This window comes from Archocentrus centrarchus, chromosome 15 (assembly GCF_007364275.1).
Source record: "Archocentrus centrarchus isolate MPI-CPG fArcCen1 chromosome 15, fArcCen1, whole genome shotgun sequence".
Lineage (NCBI taxonomy): Eukaryota > Metazoa > Chordata > Actinopteri > Cichliformes > Cichlidae > Archocentrus > Archocentrus centrarchus.
The window spans coordinates 4,713,290-4,733,630 of NC_044360.1; the positions used below are offsets into that span (position 1 = coordinate 4,713,290).

General features: G+C 43.0%; 1 protein-coding gene across 1 annotated transcript in view; it reads left to right on the forward strand.

The window, feature by feature from the left end:
* Positions 1-20,341, forward strand: part of LOC115792920 (protein kinase C epsilon type-like) — an 88,663-nt gene that overhangs the window by 38,024 nt on the left and 30,298 nt on the right. Inside the window, exons 3-10 of the mRNA XM_030747556.1 lie at positions 533-701; positions 2,224-2,258; positions 2,348-2,436; positions 2,556-2,685; positions 2,805-2,947; positions 3,910-4,006; positions 4,096-4,364; positions 4,513-4,686. Of these exons, the coding sequence (XP_030603416.1) occupies positions 533-701; positions 2,224-2,258; positions 2,348-2,436; positions 2,556-2,685; positions 2,805-2,947; positions 3,910-4,006; positions 4,096-4,364; positions 4,513-4,686 (1,106 nt within the window). The remainder of the gene's footprint in view (positions 1-532; positions 702-2,223; positions 2,259-2,347; positions 2,437-2,555; positions 2,686-2,804; positions 2,948-3,909; positions 4,007-4,095; positions 4,365-4,512; positions 4,687-20,341) is intronic.

The following is a 20,341-nucleotide window of genomic DNA, read 5'->3' on the forward strand; positions in this document are numbered from 1 at the left end:
AGAAGGCAGATGTTTCAGCCATATCAAAAGTGCAAATCAATTATATCACCAGACTGAATTATTCAGTTGTTCTTTTTTTAACATCCTGAGTGAGGAAAGAGTTAGAGCCCTCTGCAAAATATACTCACTGTCAGGTGGAAGTTAACAGTGATATTTGTCACTCAGTACATTACCCTCGGTAATGAAACTAGAGGGGCCAGAGAGAACAGGACACACAAAGCTAGAACTAGTAAGAAAAAAGAAGACCCATGCATTGATTATCACTAAAGGGACACACTGTCAGCTCTGCAGTGTCATTGCCACCTGCTGGCCACTTGGTGTCAGTGCAGATTTAATCTCTCAAAAAAATCCTGCAGGTGTTGCTCATTTATCTGAGATGCCAGCACAAGTGTTCAAAAGATTATGAAGCCTGGACTATAAAAATATTTCAGTTTTGGTTATACGCATTCGTTTGGTTTAATTAAGAGGTCGGAAATAAAGGCATAAATGCAACACAAATTCATCTGTATTTTTGTCGTGTGTCTTCATATAGCTGCAGCAGGCTCTGCCGAAAATGAGGAGCGCGTGTTTCGGCAGCGGATGCGTCCCAGGAAGCGTCAGGGCGCCGTCCGCCGGAGAGTTCACCAAGTCAACGGACACAAGTTCATGGCCACCTACCTGAGACAGCCCACATACTGCTCGCACTGCAGGGACTTCATCTGGTTAGAAACACGCGCACCCACATGTCCACAGAGTGGTTAATGTGTACGCATGCACATCAGATCAGTTTGGCAGAAAGAAACCTGTCAAGAAATATCTTTAAAAAAAAGAATTGACCTACTGTGCAGGAGAGTGTGTGTGTGCACTGAAGACAGGAAGGGAATGTGAAAGCAGGCTGACTTGTGACTGTGAGTTGTGTATCTTCCTATCAAAGAAAATGCCAGTGTTGGTGATGAAGAGATGGAGCGGTAACAGGTTTGAGAGAAAAAAAAAATCTCTTAACTGACCAGCTGTATGTAAACAGCAGTTTTAAAATAGCTGCTTTTCACTGTGTTCACTGATTTCCCTCCTTAAACCAATTTTCCCCCAGTAATAACGTGCTCTCTTGTTTACACGTAAGCGCAGTGGATGCTGTGAAGTGGGGAGTAACAAACAAAGCCAGCTGTGTTTGTTTCCATCCCAACGAACTGCTGTTAGCTTCACTCACATGGAAACCATGTGGCCTCGGTGCTCCGCTCACTTTCAGCTGCGCTCTGAAAGAACGTTTGATGTGTAATCAGAATCACAAGGGAGCTGTGTTTCGGTCTCCGAGTGGTCAGGGTCTCTGTGGTGAATCAGCAAAAAAAAAAAACAAAAAAACTGCGAGGGGTTTGTTTTATTTTTGTGTAAACCCACTATTATGTCCTGAAATAACCACTGAAAAATCAGTAGGTTTTGATGTAAAACTTCAAAATCACTTTTTTGTGTGTCTTTGTAATGATTGTTTAACAGTTGTGCATCAGAATAATCAGTAGACTTGTTTTCAAAGACTAAAGTCTGGAACCCTCTCACGTCTATAAGTCATAGACTGGATAATTTTGCAAAAACTGAAGATCTTGCTGAGGTGGTGTTCGCAAGACTAGTCTTACTACTAGACTGGGTTGTTCCTGGTGAACTTTTATAGGATGGAAAACTTTGGAAAAACTCAGCCTTCAGTCTGAGAGACAGTGCTCTACTGGGATAATACGAGGTCCTTAAGATGTGATGGGGCCTGATCTGATCATTCAGGACTTAATGTGTGAAAAGAAGGATTTTAAATTCACAGTGAGCCAAAAAAGAGATGTTAATATGAGTGAAATATGATCCCTCTTTCTAGTTCCTCTTAGAAACTCTGGCTCTGGCATTTTTGAAGTGCTGAAGGCTTTTCAGGAGGGACAATAAGGGGTTACAACAGTCCAGCCAAGAAGTAGCAAAAGCATGGACTAGTTTTTCAGCATAACTGTGAGAGCAATAGTTAAGCATTATAGGCCAGACCTTGATGTCAGTTGGTGCTCACTCATAACCTCAATGGGGCTTGCAATAAAGCTTGGCTTTCAAAATAAAAGTACTATAACAATACTAAATCAAAAATGTTATTAATATCAAATGCAGCTTAAATAATGTCTAAACTGTGACATCAGCTTTGGAAAAGGTAAACAATATGAAGACAAATGTAATTACATTTTTTTAACCTTTCTCACACGCTGCCTCTCTGTCTCTCTGTAGGGGGGTTTTAGGAAAGCAGGGATACCAGTGTCAAGGTAAGACAATATTTACCTTTGCAAGTGGCTGCACTCTAATCACATGTAAAACCTGCTAATGCATTTGTGTGTGTGTGTTCTTGTTGCAGTGTGTACCTGCGTGGTCCATAAACGCTGCCATGAGCTGATCATTACCAAATGTGCTGGCATGAAGAAGCAGGATGACGCTGTTGGGGAGGTATGGATCTGTCGCTGACTGGCCTGATTGTCTACACAGAGAGCCTTAAAAGTTTCAGGGACCACCGTACCATCAGATCCCTGCAGTTTTGTTTTACTGTCCTACGGTGCTTCTTACAGGTGGGGTCTCAGAGGTTCAGCGTCAATGTCCCGCACAAGTTCAGCATCCACAACTTTAAAGTTCTCACCTTCTGCGACCACTGTGGGTCTCTGCTGTGGGGTCTGATGCGACAGGGACTCCAGTGTAAAGGTACAAGCAAAAGCATTCTTCAAGTATAGGCAAAATAAAAGACGTTTTTATTTTATCGTTCAGATAAACTCTTTCTAGAACCTTTTCTTAAATTGTTCTCTTCTTCTTCTGTTTCTCAGTGTGTAAAGTAAATGTGCACAGGCGCTGTGAGAGTAACGTAGCTCCAAACTGTGGCGTGGATGCCAGAGGGATCGCCAAAGTCCTGTCTGACCTCGGAGTCACGCCAGACAAGATCTCCAACAGCGCCCAGAGACGGAAAAAGGTTTGGAAACGGTGTTCTTAAGAGGCTTTAGATTCATTGCAAATTTTATATTTGAAGGCATTTAAAGAAGTTTTCAGGCTAAACAATGGGACTAACTGAGGGCTAAGTACCTATTCGGGATGTGTCCATCAGCAACTACGCGCTTAGATTCTCTCATAGCCACTGGCAGTATAAAAGATGGCTCTAGCCAGCATGAAGTCTCCTACTGGGTTGTGAAGCCTTGAAATGAGAGTTTTCACTGTCGCCAACTTGGGGTTTTAAAACAATGTGACGAGCAAGGGGTGGAAACTCCTGTAAAACTGAAACTGCACACTCAAGTCGTTAGCCAGCGAGCATATCCCAAATAATCCTCCTGTCTGACTTTTAGAAATACCATAACTTAGCAGATGGGACTTGTTCTATTCAGTATGACCTGAAATGAATAACTGAGCCAGTAAACTCAACAGGAAAGTGCCTACTGAGGACAGATCAGAGGATTGGTTATTCATAGAACTCTATAGGACTGGAAGCCTGAGGAGTCGCCCCCTGGTGGTTGCTAAAAAGAATGCAGGTTTAAGGCTCTTGGACCTTGGCTTGATATACTGTCAACCATTGTTGGTAATGCAGAATCACCTCAATGCTGTCATTGCTGTATAGCAAATGCCAAGTAGCTAGTTGAGGGAAATTGATGGTCTCTGTTTTCTACAGTGAGGAGCAGGAATAAAAGGAGAATAAACTCCAGTCCTCTGTGTGTGTGTGTGTGTGTGTGTGTGTGTGTGTGTGTGTGTGTGTGTGTGTGTGTGTGTGTGTGTGTGTGTGTGTGTTTAAGGATATGGACCAAGTAGAAATAGTTTTGACGTTTGGGAAATTAATTTGACATAGTCTTCAGATTCTGCATTTCTTTCCAAAACATTGCTGTATTAAAATACCGACCATGAACCATTGATGGAAACCATCGATGGTGACATGTTGTCTGTGAACAGCTTACTCAGGCTCAGGATCCTCAGCAGCCGTTATCAGGGATGCCTCAGACAGAAGACGATCGCTCAAGGTCTGCCCCGACTTCCCCGTGTGATCAGGGTAGGCAAATACCAGCCTATTAAACTCTAGACTGCAAACAGAATGAACAAACACACCAAAGCTCTTCTTTTTTTCTTGGTTTCATGCAGATGTGAAGGAGCTGGAGAACATCCGGAAGGCTCTGTCATTTGACCACCGCGGAGAGGAGCACAAAACACACCAACTGTCTTCCTCCTCATCTGTGGACACAGTCACGTGTGACACACACACAGGAGGTGATGGAAACAGCGTCGGCCAGGAAGGCGAAGAAAGTCAGGCGAACGGCGAGGTCAAAAGTCACAGCGCTCCAGAGACCAAGAGGATGAACCTGCATGACTTTGTGTTTATCAAAGTTCTGGGGAAAGGAAGCTTTGGAAAGGTGGGTGCATGAACGACTCACTTCCCCCTGCAGCTGTATTTATGAAATTTAATACGATGTGCAGCGACAAGGATGGAGCATAAAACAAGAACAAGTTTGCTTGGAAAATATTGTTTCTAACTGTAACTGCTGTGTGTTATGTGACCAGGTAATGCTGGCGGAGATGAAGGGCACGGACGAGGTTTATGCCGTCAAAGTGCTGAAGAAAGATGTGATCCTGCAGGACGACGACGTGGACTGCACCATGACTGAGAAACGCATCCTAGCGCTGGCCAGGAAACACCCCTACCTGACACAGCTCTTCTGCTGCTTCCAGACTAAAGTAGGAACGCACACACACACACACACACACACACACACACACACACACACACACACACACACACACACGCGCAGACATGCTTTGCACCTCCAGAGGGCGGCATTGTACTAAATTAGAATCTGTACCGGCCTAACTTGAAGCCGACAGGCCTCACTCAGAGAAAACACTCACAGTCTGTCTTTTGAACAGCAGATTTCAAGTAAAATATCTTTCCGTTAGGCAAGCTTCTCTTAATTTGTAATTTTGTTTTCTTTTCTCCTCTTCGTTTAGTAGAAAAATTATTTTGGGGTTAAACTACTTACGTCTTGTTTTCGCACACGCACTGCAGCCTGTGTTTTCTGCCTGGCAGAGGATTATGTTGGATAGAACATTAGCTGATATTTAACCTGCCAGGTTCTTAGAACAAGATCTGAGCGATGTTGGATTGTGTAGCGGTATAAATGGCGCTGCTAATAGCCCAGTGCATTTACCGCTAGGAGGTACGTGCCTCCCTCACACTTCAGGCTCCTTGCCTAAACTAAATATTTCCAGCAATGCAAGTGAAGCAGACTACAAGGTATGATCAGAAAGTTGCCGGGATGGGTTTCCAAACATCAAAAACCTTGCCTGGTCACCTCGTGCACCTCTGGACTCATTAAGACGAGGCTGCTTCTCTTTGATTTGTCAGTCTCATGTCATGTCTTCTTGCTCCTTGCACTTGTTATTCTGTGATATCAACAGTCCTTAAAGTTAATTTTTACTTTCAGGATGTGGAAAAAACAAACAAACAGAGGGATGCAAATCTGAGTGAAAGGTCAGGGGTGTGCTCTGTGCACAAGATGGCACTGTGACATCCCACAGCACAGCAGCCAAATGTTTCCCCTCAGTATGCTACCCCAAAATAACAGTATTATCTTGGGGTGCAAATTCTTATTAATTATTCTTCTTAATTTACAATCCTGTGAATGTCAGAAAAAATAATGAACATGCTCCTGATCTCCTTCCTCTCCTGATACACTCAGTTAAGGCTGGTAAACTGCTGGAAGAGTCTGGGTTGTAGCGGGACAGCCAGTTCTCATAACCGGTGATCTTCCACATGAAAGTCATGTCAGTTTGAAAGAGACGTTGATGGTAGTGAGTTTGAGGTCCGTGGAGAAATCACAGGCCGCAGAGCCGGACCTCCAGAGAGCGATCTAATGATAGCTTCAGGGCTGGAAGCTGTCTGGACATGACTTAGAAGATGATCTTGAATGGAAGTGGGATTAAATGTGAGTTTTTTTACACCTCATAACCTCCTGTTTTGTGAACGGACAACTGTGGAAAATATCCCAACCTGATTCTCTCAGAAATAGAAGTTCCTGTGTGAAAATGGCTTAAGGCCATTCATTTCCTGTCCACCCATTGAGCTGAGTTCATTTTAGGTTCAATATTTTGGGTTAAATAAATAAAGCAGGACATGTTAACAGTTAAACATGCCGTGTATGTTTGTAAACATCTCCAGAGCATTAATAGACTGCGAGAACTATAGACTGACACTCAGCTATATGAGAGCTGTGATAAGAGAACTGCTCTGTGTTCACTTCTCTGAACGTCTTGTGGGACAAACTGTCTGCAGGTATCCTGTTTTATACCTGCTGAATACAACTTTTTGTGAGCTGTGCTGGTAATCAGATGTCTTTGGAAGAACTTTAAGAAAATATTACAAGCAGCTTTAACACTGAAGTCATTAATAGAGCACCTGCTATCAGTTCGCTGGAGCACCGGTGTTCTTTCCCTTCACTTCAGTCTTCCTGCTCCCTCTTTAACAGGCTACTCTGCTTTCATCATCTTCACTTTCACCCTCTTTATCCATCAATACTCTAAGTGGTCTGTGACAGACGGACACACAAAGGGCAGCCATGGGTGGGACGCCGCTACGAGGGCAGCCCCTTCCAGACCACTGCATGTTTTGTCTATTGAATGTTACATAAATGCTCCTGTTGGGAAACAGAAGCATTTATGTACATGCATTTGTCTGAGACTGTGTGTATTTATAATACTGCTACTTCCAGATGTGTTTTTTTATTTTACCTGAAAATCTGGCATTACGTGTGCATTGTGTCTGTGTAGATTCTCAGTCATCCAGGTCATAGATTCTCTGGAGCTTGAAAAAAGGCGACTGGACTTCTTTTTGTTTCTTGAAGACGTTTCACTTCTCATCCGAAAGGCTTCTTCAGTTCTCAACCAAATGTACTTAAACCTCTGTATCAACTCAGTGGATAAATACATACGTTTTACCAGGGAGGACACCAGAGATAACAAGTTACCATTCCTGGACTGTGCGGTGCTTATCGAGGAAGATGGAAGCCTCAACATTGAAGTTTACCGGAAGCCCACACACACAGACCAGTGTCTCCTTTTTGACTCCCACCACCCTCTGGAACACAAACTTGGGGTGATCAGGACCCTACAACACCGGGCGGAAAGTGTTCCCTCTGAGGCAGAAGGGAAACAAAAGGAACACACACACATTAAGAAAGCCCTGAAAACATGCGGTTACCCCAACTGGGCTTTCATGAAATCAGCTAAGATGCACAGGAATGAAGGCCAAACACAAACTACAGAGAATAAGAAGGACAAGAGGAACAACATTGTCTTCCTTTATGTGTCAGGCTTGTCAGAGAAACTCAGAAGAATTTTCTCCAAGTATGACATCTCAGTATACTTCAAACCAAGTCACACCCTAAGGCAAAAACTGGTTCATCCCAAGGACAAACCCCCCAAACACAAGATCAGCGATGTAGTGTATGCTGTTCAGTGCAGTGAAGAGTGCTCGGACCTCTACATTGGTGAAACCAAACAGCCTCTTCACAAACGAATGGCACAACATAGAAGAGCCACCTCGACAGGACAAGACTCAGCTGTACATCTGCATCTGAAGAAGAAAGGGCACTCTTTTGAGGATGCCAATGTTCACATTTTGGACAGGGAAGACAGATGGTTTGAAAGAGGAGTGAAAGAAGCCATCTATGTCCACTGTGAACAACCATCATTGAACAGAGGAGGTGGATTACGTCACCAACTTTCCCCCGCTTACAGTGCTGTCCTGATATGTCTGTGTAGATTCTCAGTTATCCAGGTCATAGTAGTCTCTGGAGCTTGAAAAAGGCGACTGGACTTCTTTTTGTTTCTTGAAGACGTTTCACCTCTCATCCGAAAGGCTTCTTCAGTTCTCAACCAAATGGTGGAGAGACCCAGGTATTTAAACCCCTGTGGGCGTAGTCCCCTGGAGGTGGTTATGACCCTCTATTGATCATGTGCTTGAGTCCCACTTCGACCCATTATCAGCAGTATAAACTCGGTCACCTACAACATTTCCAAACACCTCGCCACCATCTTATCACCGCTTGTTGGCATCACACCCCACCACATTGAAAACTCTACAAATTTTACTAACAAGGTCCAGAATCTTGTACTGGATCCAGATGAAACCATGGTGTCCTTTGATGTGGTTTCACTTTTCACTTGCATACCTACAACTGAGGCAGTGGAGACCGTCAGAAGACGACTACAGGAAGACGATTCCTTACTGAACAGAACCAGCTTCACCCCAGATCAGATTTGTGCACTTTTAGATCTCTGCCTTACCACAACATATTTTAAATACAATGATGGATTCTACAGACAGAAGCATGGATGTGCCATGGGCTCCCCAGTGTCTCCCATTGTAGCCAACCTTTACATGGAGGAAGTGGAAAGTAAAGCTCTTGGTTCTTTCAAAGGGATGGCACCTAGCCACTGGTACAGATATGTAGATGACACCTGGGTCAAAATCAAAACCCAAGAAGTAGAAGCCTTCACTCGTCACATCAACTCAGTGGATAAATACATACGTTTTACCAGGGAGGACACCAGAGATAACAAGTTACCATTCCTGGACTGTGCGGTGCTTATCGAGGAAGATGGAAGCCTCAACATTGAAGTTTACCGGAAGCCCACACACACAGACCAGTATCTCCTCTTTGACTCCCACCACCCTCTGGAACACAAACTTGGGGTGATCAGGACCCTACAACACCGTGCGGAAAGTGTTCCCTCTAAGGCAGAAGTCACACCCTAAGACAAAAACTGGTTCATCCCAAGGACAAACCCGCCAAACACAAGATCAGCGATGTAGTGTATGCTGTTCAGTGCAGTGAAGAGTGCTCGGACCTCTACATTGGTGAAACCAAACAGCCTCTTCACAAACGAATGGCACAACATAGAAGAGCCACCTCGACAGGACAAGACTCAGCAGTACATCTGCATCTGAAGGAGAAAGGGCACTCTTTTGAGGATGCCAATGTCCACATTTTGGACAGGGAAAACAGATGGTTTGAAAGAGGAGTGAAAGAAGCCATCTATGTCCACTGTGAACAACCATCATTGAACAGAGGAGGTGGATTACGTCACCAACTTTCCCCCGCTTACAGTGCTGTCCTGAGCTCCCTTCCCAGACGTCTCAACCCCCATTCACACCTTTGTTCCTGTGACCTCAATAGGCCACAGGAAACAATGGAGCGGAGTCCTAAATTGGTTTCAACTGAAACCACTGATTAAATATGACCCACGCCCCCTTCACACCTGGGCACATGTGTTCAAGCACATGATCAATAGAGGGTCATAACCACCTCCAGGGGACTACGCCCACAGGGGTTTAAATACCTGGGTCTCTCCACCATTTGGTTGAGAACTGAAGAAGCCTTTCGGATGAGAGGTGAAACGTCTTCAAGAAACAAAAAGAAGTCCAGTCGCCTTTTTCAAGCTCCAGAGAGTGCTGTCTTGAGCTCCCTTCCCAGACGTCTCAACCCCCATTCACACCTTTGTTCCAGTGACCTCAATAGGCCACATGAAACAATAGAGCGAAGTCCTAAATTGGTTTCAACTGAAACCACTGATTGAAATGACCCTTCACATCTGGGCACATGTGTTTACGCACATGAACAATAGAGGGTCATAACCACCTCCAGGGGACTACGCCCACAGGGGTTTAAATACCTGGGTCTCTCCACCATTTGGTTGAGAACTGAAGAAGCCTTTCGGATGAGAGGTGAAACATCTTCAAGAAACAAAAAGAAGTCCAGTCGCCTTTTTTCAAGCTCTAGAGACTACGTGTGCATTCAAATTTATGGATCAGAGTGGATCTGCAAAAGCACAAATGTTACTGTTTTACTTATTTATGACCTGTGCAACATCAGATTCAGAAAGCCTTCAAATGCACTTGTATTTTCACTGCTATTTAGTAATATTAAGATGCCCACATCACTAATAGTGGTGCAGGAAATCTGGTGTTATTAATGACTTTTCTGCTATTTTCACACTTTATAAAACCATCCACTGGACTAGATTGGACCTTTTGGCAGGCCAGTTTTGTTCCCAGGGCCGGTTTAGACCCCTGTTTGAACCAAACAGAGTCTTTTGTGTAGTCGGGATGCAGAAAATTTCTTGTCCTATCCTCGTTCTTCCACCGCTGTCCTGTTCTTAAACAAAAACATGAAATAGCCACAAAAAAGCGATCTATTTGTTTGTGAAATTGATAGCTTTGAAAGTGATGTATTCCAGATCTGCAGCTGGATGTAAGAAAGAAATGAAGACGTGTCACCTGAACAAAGAGAGATTTAAGAGAAACTACGACCTTTTCCCAAACCTAATCGAGTAGTTTTTATGCCCTAACACGAACCACGTTTTATTCTTAATAGTGTATTCAAAGTAATACCAATGAAGTGTAAAAACCTGGGACACGTATGACTCAAACTTGGGTCTCTGGTGTGAACAGCAAAATACCGACCCCTTCGACCTCCAAATGTGGACTCTTATTGGACAGGAAACGGTAAGTTTGTGACGAGACAGGTGAAAAACCGTTACGAGGAAGGTTAAAAAAAAAGGAAAGAATAGATTAAAGGTGAGATAACAATAGGTTGGGACTGTTTCACGCACTGCTGTGAGACTGTGTTGGGAGTTAATTGCGTGAAAAGTCTTTGCAGAGTTCAGCTAATTGCACTCAGTGGTGTTAAGTGCCATCTGATGAAGTGGCATTCACTCATTAAAACAATCTTAAAAGTAGTTACAGGATATTTGCTAAAGCCAGCTGCATCAATTAATGGTGTTTTCTGCCTGGTTTTTGATGAATTGTTGGGCAGTTCTTAGTGGTACTGACACAGTCGACTTCTTCTTATGCTCCCAGAAGGTTTTCACAGGAATTAGAGAATATACGTACTCCATGTGTGCGTTTCATCCCACATTAAGATCCTGTCAGCATCACTTACAGTATGTGGAATGGTTCTTTATAGCAGGGTGTGCCTCTGACATCGGCTACTGTCCATTCAATAGGTAGGCAGATTTCTGTTCTTATTCTATTCATCTGAAAAGATCTGGAAAGTATCAAGATTTTTCGATGTCCCTGATGCACTAAGTCTGAGCCATCCAAAGAGTGTTCTCACACTAGAATTGAACCCAACCATCTTTAAGCTTCTTGGTCTGATCCAGCTGTTGTTGCTGGACTGAGGTTCAGGTGAGGTTTCACGCCTCAAATTTAGGTTAATGTCAGAGTAAAAAGTCAGAAAGTCCATATCAGAGTTAGATATTAACTTTCTCATTTAAAGCAATATGATGTGACTCTCAGGATATATTTGCTTTGATAAAACAACGCTTCTTTGTTCAGACCATTAATCGAGTAGCCCCTGTAGGTGTGTTTGCTGCTGCCAGTGATCCATATACTCGTACTGTTTTTATGGCATTTCAGGGGGCTGCATTAAGGTGAAATGTACCTTATAGTCAAAAATCTAGAAAAGTAAAGAAATAATTGGAAGGAGGAGAAGGAAGTCATACTGTAGTAAATAAATTATTTTACCTGCTTTTTCACACACATAAGACACATTTGAATACACATTTAAAATATTTGGTAAAAATTTTGCTATTCTGTGGGGGATTAGTGCGAGTCAGACATGTCAGGGAGGAGGCATTGAGGATATTTTGCGAGCTTCATCTCGTGTTTATTTTCTCTGAATGCTCTGGAAAGTTTGACTCTAATGATGGCGTCTCCTGTTCAATTTATTTATTCCTGTTGTTTTCCTCCAAAGCAAACACAAACGTGTGGGGTCGACAGACGAGAGAGAGACAGGAAGAAGTAAAAGGGAGACGATGAGACCGCGCTCTTAGATATTTCTGTCTTGCATGATTTCGTCTTTATTTTGTCCTTCTCATTTTTCTCCATATACTTGTTTGACACACACACACACACACACACACACACACACACACACACACACACACACACACACACACACACACACACACACACACAGAGCAGGCAGGAGTGATTGGGACTGTGTTATTGGTTGAGACAAAGGGACTGTGGTTCTTATGTAAGAGCTTTGATCCTTATCAGAGATGTGTATTCCATATGTTGTGTGACCCCCCACCCCCACCACCTTCATCACCTGCCTCACCCCGCTGACCTTTCTGCTTCCCTTCACCCTCCCACCCGACTCTTCTTGGAACACACTCTAAATGCTCTGAATTTGATGTGATTACGATAAACAAGCCCACATATACATCCTGTATATACAATCACACGCAGACACAGCAGCCGTGTCACTCTTCACCTCTCGCGAAACACGGGTTCCACTCAGCCTTTCAGCGGGCTGATCCGCGTCGACTCAGTGTGCTAGGTTGACTGTGACGATACAATATGAGACTGATTTAAATTGAAGAATTTAGTAAAAGAGGGTGATTCTGACGTTTATTTCAAGCTTCTGCAGAAGGATTTCCGTTTCTTGTTATGTTTTCTAAGTCATTATATAATGTAACGTACAATATAGTAGCATTGTATTTCCTGCATCATTCGGCCAACAACGTCCATCCATTTCCTCCTGCTTGCAGTTTCAGTAGAGGTGTCTTGACCTCCCTCTACTCAGTCATCTCCTCACGCCTCACTAAGGACGTGTCCAGGAGGCGTGTTGCTGTCAATGGTCGGCGTAGCGGTTTCACTCTGAGCCTGAATCCCAAGCTTCTCGACCCGTTTTTAAATCTGAGCATAGACACCCCTTGGAGAAAGCTCATTTTCACCACCTGTATGCATAATCTTATTCTTTTGATCAGTACCCACTCTCATGGCGATAGTTGAGGGAAGGAACGTAGATCAACCAGTAAGTCAACAGTTTGACTTCAACATCAGACCCAGCCACACCCTTAGATAAAAACTGGTTCATCCCAAGGGCAAAACTCCCAAACACAAGCTAAGCAACATAGTGTATGATGTGCAGTGCAGTGAGGAGTGCTTGGTCCTCTACATTGGAGAAACCAAATAACCACTCCAAAAATGCACCTCACACCGTAGAAGAGACCCCCGAACAGGCCCAGACTCAGCTGTACACCTGCACCTAAATGATAAAGGACACTCTTTTGAAGATGCCAGTGACCATCAGTGACTTAGTACAGGGGTTGGATAATGAAACTGAAACACCTGTCATTTTAGTGTGGGAGGATTCATGGCTAAATTGGACCAGCCTGGTGGCCAATCTTCATTAACTGCACATTGCACCAGTAAGAGCAGAGTGTGAAGGTCCAATTAAGAAGAAGAAGAAGAAGAAGAAACAGCCTTTATTGTCCCACAGAGGGGAAATTTGGGTGTAACAGCAGCCGCAGTTATTATAAATATAAATAAAGATATAATAATTCACACTATTAAGAAAAGAATATATATAAAATCAACAAACAATATTAACCTTAATACTACTAATAATAATAACACTATATACAATGTGCATGATGTGCCGGACTATTTACAGTATATTATATATTATCCTACATTGTGTAGGCTATTGTGGTTTTTGTTGGGAGCAGTGATGGTTATAAAGTCTTACAGCTGCTGGGAGGAAGCTGCTGGGAGGAAGGATCTACGGTAACGCTCCTTTGTGCAGGGAGCGTTAGCAGGGTAAGAGCACAGTTTTGCTCAAAATATTGCAATGCACACAACATTATGGGTGACATACCAGAGTTCAAAAGAGGACAAATTGTTGGTGCACGTCTTGCTGGTGCATCTGTGACCAAGACAGCAAGTCTTTGTGATGTATCAAGAGCCACGGTATCCAGGGTAATGTCAGCATACCACCAAGAAGGACGAACCACATCCAACAGGATTAACTGTGGACGCAAGAGGAAGCTGTCTGAAAGGGATGTTCGGGTGCTAACCCGGATTGTGTCCAAAAAACATAAAACCACGGCTGCCCAAATCACGGCAGAATTAAATGTGCACCTCAACTCTCCTGTTTCCACCAAAACTGTCCATCGGGAGCTCCACAGGGTCAATATACACGGCCTGGCTGCTATAGCCAAACCTTTGGTCACTCGTGCCAATGCCAAACGTCGGTTTCAATGATGCAAGGAGCGCAAATCTTGGGCTGTGGACAATGTGAAACATGTATTGTTCTCTGATGAGTCCACCTTTACTGTTTTCCCCACATCCGGGAGAGTTACGGTGTGGAGAAGCCCCAAAGAAGCGTACCACCCAGACTGTTGCATGCCCAGAGTGAAGCATGGGGGTGGATCAGTGATGGTTTGGGCTGCCATATCATGGCATTTCCTTCGCCCAATACTTGTGCTAGATGAGTGCGTCACTGCCAAGGACTACCGAACCATTCTGGAGGACCATGTGCATCCAATGGTTCAAACATTGTATCCTGAAGGCGGTGCCGTGTATCAGGATGACAATGCACCAATACACACAGCAAGACTGGTGAAAGATTGGTTTGATGAACACGAAAGTGAAGTTGAACATGTCCCATGGCCTGCACAGTCACCAGATCTAAATATTATTGAGCGAGTCAGGAAACGTTTTCCTCCACCAGCATCACGTCGTGACCTGTCCACTATCCTGCAAGAAGAATGGGTTAAAATCGCTCTGACCACTGTGCAGGACTTGTATATGTCATTCCCAAGATGAATTGACGCTGTATTGGCCACAAAAGGAGGCCCTACACCATACTAATAAATTATTGTGGTCTAAAACCAGGTGTTTCATTGTCCAACACCTGTATATCAGCTGTCAGCCACCTACAATGCAGTCTTAAGAGCCTTCCCAGGCACCTCAAACCACACTAACAACTTACTTCAGGTGACCTCAATAGGTCACATGATAGAGTGGGGCTGGGTCTTGCAGCGGTTTCACCCAAAACCACTGGTGGTAGTGACTCATGTCTTTTCTTATACCTTAGCTCATGTGATGACACATGATTGAATAGTGGGTCAACAACCACCTCCAAAGGGATGACCCCCACCAGGTTTTAAATACCCAGGACTCTCCACCTTTTGCTTTTAGAACTGAAGAAGCTTCTTGAATAAGAGGTGAAAAGTCTTCAAAAGCTTAAAGAAGTCCAGTCACCTTTTTTTTTTTTTCAAGCACTTGAGACTACCATGACCTGGATGACTGAGAACCTACACAGACATACAGCTTCACCATCATCATGCTCAGCTCTCTCTTCACCACAACACACCGGTACAGGATTTGCATCACTGTAGATGTTGGCTCCTGTCCATCTTTTAGTCTCCCACTTTCTTGTCCCTCCGCTCTTAACGACTCCCCAAAGTGCTTGAACTCCTCTACTTGATGCCCAGACTCACCCCCAGTCCACCCTCCAAATGAGAATCACGTCTTGGTCTTGAAGATGCTAATTCTCACTGTAGCATACTTCATATTTGAGCAGTTCATAGTTGTGATTCTGGTTCAGTCCAAAATGGACTGTGCTGGTTATACAAAGCTAGATGCAATACTCCATCATAAAATAATAATTATGAAATGTATTTAAATAAAAAGGCTGGGATTATACTTCCTGTGTCCGTGAGTCCGCTCGGGTCCAAGTGAGGTAGATTTCATCATCAGATGGTGAACACGGGGGTTTGTGTGAATGTCCGTGTGCCTGCCAGTTCTGTGTGACAGTGCAGACTTCTCACTGCAGTCAGAAGACTTTTATATTCAGCTGGTCATTTTTCCCCTCTCAAAAAAAAGCCATTTTTTTTGTTTCTCTGTCCCACAGTTGTCAGTGATTTCACTGGAAAAGGCACACATGTTCCAGGAATGGGTGGACTGGAGAACAAGTTCCCAGTTCCATTACTATATATATTTTTTAGGAATTTTTTCATTAACGATTCCCTAATTTTTCCCTAATTTTAGAGCCTTTCTGTAGGGTCCACCCGTGATACCTTTTTTCATTTTTTGAAATGTTGTATGGGGGAAATAAAAGAAGAGTACTTCAATTCGCCATGTATTGTTATACTTTAATATATTTTGATGGAAACTGTGTTTTATTGGGTGTTAATAAAACTGCCCATCATTGCTCTTGGGTTAAAGAACACCTCGCGCTTCAGCTCATCACCTGTGTTGAGCGGGGGCAATCAACACATCACCACCTCCCTTTCATTCTCATTCAGTGGCAGAGAGGCTAAGAGCTAACAAGTCTTTTGTGTTTCTTGGATTTGAACATCTTTTCTTCTTTAAATAAACACTGATAAAAAAAAAAAGACATGCACATTAAGTAATTGTAAATTGACAGCAGGAGTGAATGTGATCGATGGTTGTCTGTCTGTATTATCCCTGTGATGAACTGGAAACCTGTGTCTTGTGTGATAAAGTGACAAATGTCTGGAGCACAAGGCCAGTATCTTGTTGTGTAACTAACAGAAACACAAAAGATGTTCAGTTTCATTTTCCTGTGTGTGAAATGCTCCAGTGGACTCTACCTGCAGGCCTCTAGTGTACAACTCTGTTGAGACATGTTGTGTTGTGCACAAATCTTCGGTGATGAATAGGTGGAATGTGGTTATGTAACTGTGTGTGTGTGTGTGTGTGTAGCTGTCTGTTTAAGAGAGATTGTGCAAATTAAAAAAAAAATACAAAAATCTTATTTTTGTTCAATTTTCTGTTCAGTAATCTGTAAAAACCGTCCGTCCATTTATTTATTTTCTTCTACTTGTAACAATTTTAGGAAAGTTATTTTATTAAAATATTTTGTAAACATTTATTACTATTATTTGCATCATTTATTTGTGTTTTACTAAATGTATTAATTATATTATTTGTTTAAATCAATTTAGATAATTATTCAATTTTATAATTATAATTATTATTTTTTTTTTAATTTGACTTAAAACTTCTAGCCATATTATAATGCATCCTTTAAACTGAAAGGTCCAAAGAGTTCAGGGTGACATCACTCTGCTTAAAAAAGTCTTTGTACTTTGTGTGACCTATGTTCTACCTACAGCCGCCCCTCCCTTCTCGTTCTTCTTAATCGACTGTGGGATCACGGCCGTTCCCCTATCGGCCTAATTACCGCTGAGAAATGTAAATAACATTATACAACAGTAGCGCCCGGCCCTCGTTCTGCTGCACACACTGTGATGCTGAGGAGTGAAGTCAGAGAAGAAGTGAACAAGGAAATGCAGCTGGAGAGAAGAGTTAAAAAAAGAACGGTGAAGGGAAGAAAAGGAACAGGTTTTTTTTTTTTTTTCGTATTTGTGATAATAAGATGAGTGGTGTTTTTTTTTTTTTTTTGCAAGAGTGAAGGAAAGATTACATAAAGAGAAGCAGAAGTTGAAAGCGATTGGTTAAAGAAGTAGTTGTGATGTAAAGAGCCAGTCAGATTACAGTGAGTGAGTGTTTTTTAATAAGCTTTAAGTGGTAAAGATCAGAGGAAGCAGGGGTGGCCAGAAACCAGGCAGCTACATTAATGAAGCTTTGTTCTTCTGTGCTTTGGAGTGACTGATGGACTGACACAGAAACATGGAAGGACAGATAGAGATGAAGACAGCCAGAGAATAGCAGAAACAGACTGAGGTTAAGAAGACTGAGCGCAGAGATAAAAACCATTCAGAACTGATCCTGTGCATCTTACTTTTTTAACATCTGTTATTATCCATATGCTGTGACATACAAATTGTTTTTATTTATTTGGTCCTGATGTGCTTAAAGGGCTCCGGTTTGCTTTTGCAGTTATGATTGATTTGACCAGTTTCAACCTCTCAGCCTTGCCTTGGTCATTTATGTGTGACACCCTGCCTCAGCTAAGTGTCGAGCTCATTACCACTACTTAAGATGTAGAAGAATTATTAAAAAACAGCTCACATATATAGTATAGTTTTTAGTAACTGTTTAACAGGAGCAGATAGCACACTTTGAGTGTTTCCAGCAGCAGGAGCTCAAAACATAGTCCTTATAATATATGCTGCTCAAAAAAAAAAGGTCCTTAACCCATCAGCAGGACCGGTATCTGCTCTTATTCAGACTTCATGAGGGCAGCCTGAGGGCTGACACCTTGGAGCCCGATTGGCAGGTCCACTACTAGCACCCTGTACTTTTCACAGATGAGAGCAGGTTCACTCTGAGCACATGTGACAGATGTGAAAGGGTCTGGAGAAGCCATGGAGAACATTATGCTGCCTGTAACATCATTCAGCATGACCGGTTTGGTGGTGGGTCAGTGATGGTCTGAGGAGGCAAATCCATGGTGGGATGTACAGACCTCTACAGGCTAGGCAACTGTACACTGACTGCCATTAGGTATTGAGTTGAAATCCTTGGACCCATTGTCGGACCCTACACTGGTGCAGAGGGTCCTGGGTTCCTCCTGGTTTACGACAGTGCCCATGTGGTGAGAGTATAGAGGCAGTTCTGGGAGGATGAAGGAATTGATACCACTGAGTGGCCCCCATGCTTGTCTGACCTAAATCCAATAGAACACCTCTGGGACATTATGTGTCCATCCATCCAACATTACCAGGTTGCACCTCAATGAAATACAACAACTATAACGCAATTCATAAAACTATAACAAACTAAGAATCTGTTAGCAAACTGAAAAACAGCAGAGATGCAAACAAAAACAGAAGCTCACAGAGGAAACGCAACACTGGGCAAACAGCTCAGGACCATGACAAACACTGCCCCCTTTGGCTCAGGGAGTCCAGGACAATCTAAATTAACCTCTTCACAGCATTAGGATTAGGGGTGTGGTTGGGTTCTCTTCTAACCTTCCCAACCTAACCGTAGCCCTACCCACCAATGACCTGGTGGATGGTTTAAAGTCCTGAAACTCTGGTTTAGGTCAAGCCTAGGAGCTTGCAACTAAATAGTCAATGCTAAAGACGTGTTTGCAGTCTATAATGCCACTAGACTATAACTTGCATGATTTAGGGATTACATATAAAATACCACCAGCAAAATACTAAACTAAGGGTACGATGTGTGTTTTGCAACCCCTTGAATGGACCCTATCTGCTCACCTTCAACTGAGTGAATGTAAACACACAAAAAAAAGAGAAAGAAAATTCTGCAGTGAAATATATCCATTCAAACAGCCTTCTCCTTCAGCAGTAATCTACTTTTTATCATTATGACACATTTTCAGTGGTGTTGTAACTGTCAAGAGAGCTGAGGAATAGTTAGACCCTTTATAAGTCACACTGACACCATTATGCACATAGGAGATGTATTCTTCTTCTGCATTTCTTCTGGGCAAATTAGGTTTTTGATGGAGGACTCATTAGTAACAACCAGCACCCTGATGCCAGCTCACTGTTTATCGCCTCATCAGTACAAATTATAGATGTGTGGTGTGTTCTTGCACTTCTTGTGCAGCCTTCAAAATGAAAGCATTTTGTCCTGTCCTCTTTTCTTCAACGAGCCTTTTTGAAGAGTTAAGGCCAGAGCTGCAATGGGGTTAGAAAAGAATCGCTGGTACAACCATTAACTCCATCTTTCACTTTAGAACAGTGTCACAGTACTCCTGTCTGTGCAGCTGAGAAAAGACAGATCTTAGTGAGACCTTTTTTGCACATTCTCAAATGAAGTGAAAAGTGGAAAGCACTAGCAAATTTGAAATTGGTGTTATTACAAATTGCATATTTATTCGTCCATTTTCTACTAGGGTGGAAGGGAGCTGGAGCCTAGCCTATCTGGGAGGAAGAGTACACCCTTACCAGCCCATCACAGGGCTTTTCTGTGGTGGACTTAGGTAAACTATTTTGTGTCGTTGACTCTTGTCTTCTGTCTCTTCCTTGGTTTTTGTTTTGTCCTATTTGGGTTTTTTTTTTTTTTTTGTGGTGGTTTTAGTGCTTCTTCTTCCTGTGTTCTCTTGCCCCTCACTCTGACTGTTTGCACCAGATGCCCACCCCTACTAAAGGGGCGTCTGCACAGAGCCGATTCGCTCGTCACTGGGCACTTTGTAGCTGACAGTTGGCCGCTAGAGAGCGTTCCACGCTGATAGCTTTTAAGTTGAGAAAAGTTAAACTGGAGACCTCGCTGTTTAGCGTCAATGGTGGCCATTTTGCCCATCATCATCACTTTCTGTGGACTCTGCTCACCAAGTCGCTGCAAGTCATTTCCTGTGTGGATGCCACTTAAGTCTGCTTCTTAAGGTCTCTTCCTGTTAAAAACAGAACTTGTTCATTGGAGATTTTCACATGATTATGATTCTCTAATATGGTAAGGCCATTTCCTTTCTATATAAAACAGCTTGAGATGATGATTGATGGGACCTTGTGGTAATTTCACTTTTGGCCAACTAGTAGCATCATGATTGTTGGGCAACACACTTTTGGCTTGCAGAGGCCTGCCCACAAGTTTGTCTTCTTAGCTTTTGCACTAATAAATCCAGTCTAACAC